The 6,000-nt window shown below is 33.7% G+C and overlaps 1 protein-coding gene across 13 annotated transcripts in view; it reads left to right on the top strand.

The window, feature by feature from the left end:
• Nucleotides 1-4,593, top strand: part of CYRIB (CYFIP related Rac1 interactor B) — a 196,069-nt gene extending 191,476 nt beyond the window's left edge. For all 13 annotated transcript variants that reach the window (XM_072603069.1, XM_072603077.1, XM_072603075.1 and 10 more), the window contains 2 exons: nt 168-238; nt 3,833-4,593. In XM_072603069.1, coding sequence (XP_072459170.1) covers nt 168-238; nt 3,833-3,896 — 135 coding nt within the window. In that variant the 3' untranslated portion in view covers nt 3,897-4,593. The remainder of the gene's footprint in view (nt 1-167; nt 239-3,832) is intronic.
• The last annotated feature ends 1,407 nt before the right edge of the window (nt 4,594-6,000 follow it).

The raw sequence follows: 6,000 nt of genomic DNA on the forward strand, positions 1-6,000 counted from the left end.
CAAATGTAACTGGAAAATTTTTTCAATGTTACAGACAGTCATATCTTATTGTTATTTTGTTTGCTATTTGTGATGCTGGTTTTGTCTGTTTACATAGCAACAATTTGGAAAATTTTTATATTTAGAAAAAATGCCAATTTAAAATAACCATTGGTTTTTCTTCCTAGATGAAAGGTTGTATCAAAGTCCTAAAGGACCAGCCTCCTAATAGTGTAGAAGGCCTTCTAAATGCTCTCAGGTATTTCACTTTTCAGTTTGCTTATAAATATGTAACATGGCAGAAGTCACTAGTGTGACTAAAATTGGAATTCCAATATTTAGGTTAGGAAATAATGAAAAAATTTTAATTTATACCATAATAATAACTTGGCTTTACAGGAATTTTTTCCATACTGAGTTACGTATGTTTGACAGTTGCACTCACTTTGTTTTAATATTTACCATGCATCTAAAACTAAATTCAACAGGTCATTTAGTGCTTTGGGCAGATATTTGGATTGTATTTGCTGCTTTCTCTTTGCAGAAGATTTCACTTTGTTTTTTTATGGCTCTTGGAGTTAAGGGGAAGTAAATGATTTTATGATAATGTTCTTCTAGACTGAAACTGATATAGTTGAATTAGATACATTTTCTCAGAATGGAAAAACTGATTTGTTTTCTTAAAATGATGGAATATTTTAAAACATTTCAAACATGTTTATGATCATAAGTGTTGGAGGGACCTCTTTAAGTTGTTTTTTTTTTTGGCAAGGCAAACAAGGTGAAGTAACTTACCCAGGGTCACACAGCCAGTAAGTGCCAAGTGCCTGAGGTTAGAATTGAACTTGGTTTCTCCTGAATCCAGGGGCAGTGCTTTTATCCACTGTACTACTAAACTGTCCCCTCTTTAATTTTCAAAAGTGAAAGTGGCAAGGGAAGGGAATATGCTTATGTACTAGGCACTGTGATAATTTTTACAAGCAATATCTCATTTGATCCTCACAACAAGCTGATACAGTGGTTGCTATTATTATTATTATTATCCCCATTTTAAAGTTGAGGAAACTGAGACACAGGTTAATGGCTTACAGTCACATAGTTAGTAAGAGTTTGAGGCCAGATTTGAAATTGAGTGTTCACTCTAGGCCTAGGACTAATTCCATGAAAAAGAAAGTGATTTATTTTAAAATACATTTTAGTTGGTTAACACCAAAAAATCTTCCAATGTGAGGTTATACATGGTCATAACCTTAAATGCATCATAAAGCCAAATCACTCCGTTTTGTGGAGAAAACTCATAGATACCACCTTTTCACCACAAGATGGCGATCTGCATTGGTAAAGTGAAATGTTGCCTAAGACTATTTAGCTGGGAATAAATTTGTGAAGAAAATGAAAATCAGGGTGTCATTGAGTGGATATATTAGCAGAGTGCAAAGTAACAAAAAGTAGAACTATTTAGACAAAGTAGATTAGTTAGATTTGTGGATTGAATACTTTGAATATAAAATTTTAAGATTTATTTAAGAAACCATTTTAAGTCATATACTACTTTTGATTCACTTTATCACTTGGAGTGTAATTCTTAGAGAACTGTTATCTCCAGTTATGTATTGAGAAGCCAAAAGAAAAATAATACAAATTTTATAAGTGACTTTCATTATTATGTTTTATTTTCTGGTGGCCTACTTGTATTTGGGGCTATTAGGCACTATAAGTATTTTGAGTCATTTAGTACACTAGGGTACCACTTTCATAAAATATGTCAGTTCAATGTAAATTTATGATAAGGTAAATTCTGCCATTAAGTGCTGCATTTCACTGCAAATAATAACTTACTTGTATTTATTTTTTTCTGAGGGCTAAACAGCCAAAGAAAGTAAATTAGAATTTATCTAAAATGTAGAAGCATAAATAAATGCCTGGCCAGAATAGAATTTTCTACTGATATGTTCGTTTGCCACTGTCTTTTTATATTATCTGTCCTCTACAGTATTATAGATTCAAAACATACAAATAAAAAAGGCAACAAATTATAGCTACATTATCTAGATGGAATAGCTGAATGAACCACTGGCCTAAGATCATTCAGGAGGAAGAGTGCTAAATGGGTATTGAGGTTCAGTGCTAGATAATGTTGCTACTCTTCTCTGCTATGTTTAAAACTAAAGGCGACTATATTTTCTTTAATAAAAAGTAATAGATGTTCTACCTTCAAATAATATTGATCTTGTTTTGTTATGTGGATATATTGGATGTGTCCCTTATCTAAACCTCTGATGCCTCTAAAGTCTTGATGGAAGTTAATGGCCACAAATCACACATGAAAGGAACATGTGTTATAGCTACAATAGTGTTCACAATTGTATATATCAGAGTGTATGCATATGTTACATGTTCTGCCTTTAAAGATTCACTAGCCACATTATTTGTCTAATTCTGAAGTACAGTTAGAGAAATTTTTAAACCATAAACTCCAAAAAAGTTGAAATTTTTCTTCCATTTAATTTTGTAGCTTAAAGACTATTTTGTTAGCTGTATGTGCTCATCTTTGCATTGTTTAGAGAATATGATCAAGGATTTAGATTATACCAGTTTAAATTCAGAGTCAGATTTCAGTAGTCCATATAGATACATTTAAATATAGTTTATTACTTCTGCAGTTCATCTGCTTGATTTTTTTAAAATTGAAATTATGTAAAGGTGGTTAAAAGGAATTCGGTATATACCCAAAAGGACAGTGAGGTAAAACAGATATACTCTTTCTGTAGCAGGCCCATTTCTAAAAACATAACTAAACCAAATGTGTGAAAAGAAAATCACATTTTAAATTCTCAGAAGAAGCAAGCATTATGTAATATGTTAAGTTAGCTGTTTGTTGTTCCTGAATTTTCATTTGTTAGGTTGGTTTAGAACAGAGAACAGTCATACATGGAGACATTTCTGATACTAAGACAATTTAAACAAACTTGTATAGGGTGTTTTTGAGGTAAGAGGGAGAAAAGTTAGTGACAATACAGGAGTCATTTGCTTGTATCTTGTTGGGGTAGCTAGGTGGTGCAGTGGATAGAGCACCAGTGCAGGAGTCAGGAGGACCTGAGTTCAAATCTCACCTCAGACACTTGACATTCACTAGCTGGGTGACCTTAGGCAAGTCATTTAACCCCAATTGCCTCATCCTGGGTCATCTCCAGTCATCCTGATGAATATCTGGTCACTGGATTCAGATAGCTCTGGAGGAGAAGTGAGGCTGGTGACCTGCACAGCCCTCCTTCACTTAAAACAAAGTCAAGTGCAAGTCATGTCATCATTTCTATGATGGGATGGTCTTCTTTGGCAATGAAGGACAAACACATGCTTGTAACTTGTAAGTGGATAGTGAACTAGCCTTGGAGTCAGGAAGATCTGGGTTACCTCTGGGCAAGGCATTTAATTTCTTGGTACATTTGGTAACTCTTTAGCACTAATTGATTTTCATTGATATAGGATGTTGTTTTTTTTTTCATGGAACACCATATACAGACATAATCAAAAACATTAAACTGATTTCTTTTTGGATAAAAAGTCATTATGTAAATTTTTACCTCTAGAATTTCATTAAGAAAGAGGTTGATGAGTTCAGTAGACTGATGACTTAAAGACAAGTATATCATTTATTCTTATTTTCACTTTACTAATATCAAGAAAGATTTATTTCAATGAGTTAATGCAACTAAGTAAATTTCCTGTTAAGGTCTTTAGTAAATGTAAAGTTAATGCTGGAGATGTGCTTATGTCCTCCCTATATAATACATTTGGAAACAAACATGAATAATCATTCTTTTCTACAGTTGATGAACTTAATATTTTTTAGGTACACAACAAAACATTTGAATGATGAGACTACCTCCAAGCAAATTAAATCCATGCTGCAATAACAGTTCCCTGGAATTAGCACCTGCTGTAGAAAGATGACAGTATTCTGCAATGACTGAGATGCACAGTTTTTTAGTGATTGCAATTACTCTCTCATTCATTCTTGCTTTTTCTTTCGTTTTTCCTCTTCCCCCTTTTTAAATCATGTTCTTGTTTTTAAGACTTCTTTTCTGTGCCAAAATGAATAAAGTTATAAACTTTGAAGGGATGTTTCCCTTTCAACATGGCCATTTAAGGCAGCTAATTATGCATTGCATTTGGATCTCTACTGAGAAAAATTCTGTGACTTGAACTAAATATTTTTAAACGTGGATTTTTTTGGGAAAACTAATATTTAATATTGCTTCTTCTGCATGGCAAAACTGCCTATTTCTGCTATTTAAAAACCCTCAATGACTTCATTTTTCTATTGCCGCTTTTTTCATGTGCAACCAAGATAAGGATGTTTAAATTAACTGTGTTGTACAAAATGGTACCCAACACAAAGTTTTTTTTTTTTTAAATTAGTATAACTGGTTTGTTTAAAGTTTTACATTTGCATTTTGACCCTTTTTTTTTGTAAGGATGTATGTTGTGTGTTTAACCTTTATTAACTAACGTTAAAACTGTGATGTGTGCGTAGAAAAAAATACGTATGCATGTTCATGTTTAAAGAATGGCTGTTGATGATAAAATAAAAATCAGCTTTCTTTTTTCTAAGTGTGTCCTGTTTTACTGTGTCAGCTCTGGAGGAAGATCTGGGAGGCTCTTAGCTCTTGAGGACTTACTCCTCATATTTCCACTCTTCCAAAGTGTGCAGCATGTGAGAGAAGGGAATTCCCACCTCCCTAAGTCCTTCAACAGTAGTGTATTTTGGCAGAAGCACAGGACCATAGTAAAAACATACTTAACATGAAATCTGAGGGGTAAGTTTAAGGACATTGATTCATAGTACTTTTGACTTTAATGAGAAGTCATGAGGGAAGGAGAAGAGAGCCCAAGACTTGAGCCAAATAAGAAAATGATTTGGAGCTTTGGCATAGTGAATTGATTGAATTCGGGGATGAATAATTTGGGAGAAATTGAGGGAAATTTGAAGAAAAACAGTACTTAGATCTTGGTTCTACTTTGGGTTGAAGAGCAGGATCAAGAAAAAAAAGGCTATAATGGGATCAAGGAGCATTAAGCCTAAAAGACCCATTAAGGAAAAGGAAAATGTAATTGACATACCAAATTAGCAAAGGTAATTGGAACAATTTGTGGAAAAGGCAATTTGAAAGGATCTGTGAATAACATAAATTGGAAAAATAGGTTGATGTGAGATTGAAAAGAAGGGTATGGCTAGAGTTGCCAAGGCTAATGAAAGGAAGTTCAGGGGGGTCAAGTTATTAAGAAGTGATAATTAATTGTAAAAGTTTTAAATTGGTCTTAGGGTTGAGATATAAATACTCATAAATAGCTCAGACTCTGTCTGAAAACCCTAACCTTAATGAAGATTATGTTCTGTATTTTGAAGTGTATGTGCAGTTTATGTATTTCTGCCACAACCAAGTGGCTGTTAGCTGTGTTCCAGGTGTAGGCTCATCTCCATCTTGGAGGAGAAAGTGAAGAGACTTAAGGAAAACCACTTGTTTATAGGGTAGAATGAAGTGATCCTGAAGGAAATCAGCAAAGTTTCAATGAGAAAAACAGGGATTTGAAGTGGAGGGAAAGAGACCTCTTGTCAAGACCTTGGAAAATGGAAAATGTTACCTTGAGGAGAAAGCGAAGAAAGAAGTGAGCTTATTCTTATGGTGAAGATAAAGAGATATTGACTTGAAAATTATACATTTAGGTGGATTCAGAACTGGTCCAAGAGGAAGATCAGCCTACATCTGAAACACAGCTAATAGAATAAGTTGTTAATGTTTTCAATATCAACTCCAGTAGAGTACCCCAAGGATCTTCACTTGGCTTTTTACCATTTAATGTCACTTATTGAATTTAGGATAAGCACATAAATGGCATGCCCATCAGATCTGCAAATGACATAAAAACTGGAAGGGATAGCTAATATTTTGCATATTATAGTTAGAATTCAAAAAGATCTTGACAAACCAGAACATTTGCCTCACTCCCAGGTGGCTT

The sequence above is a fragment of the Notamacropus eugenii genome, chromosome 4 (assembly GCF_028372415.1).
Source record: "Notamacropus eugenii isolate mMacEug1 chromosome 4, mMacEug1.pri_v2, whole genome shotgun sequence".
NCBI lineage: Eukaryota > Metazoa > Chordata > Mammalia > Diprotodontia > Macropodidae > Notamacropus > Notamacropus eugenii.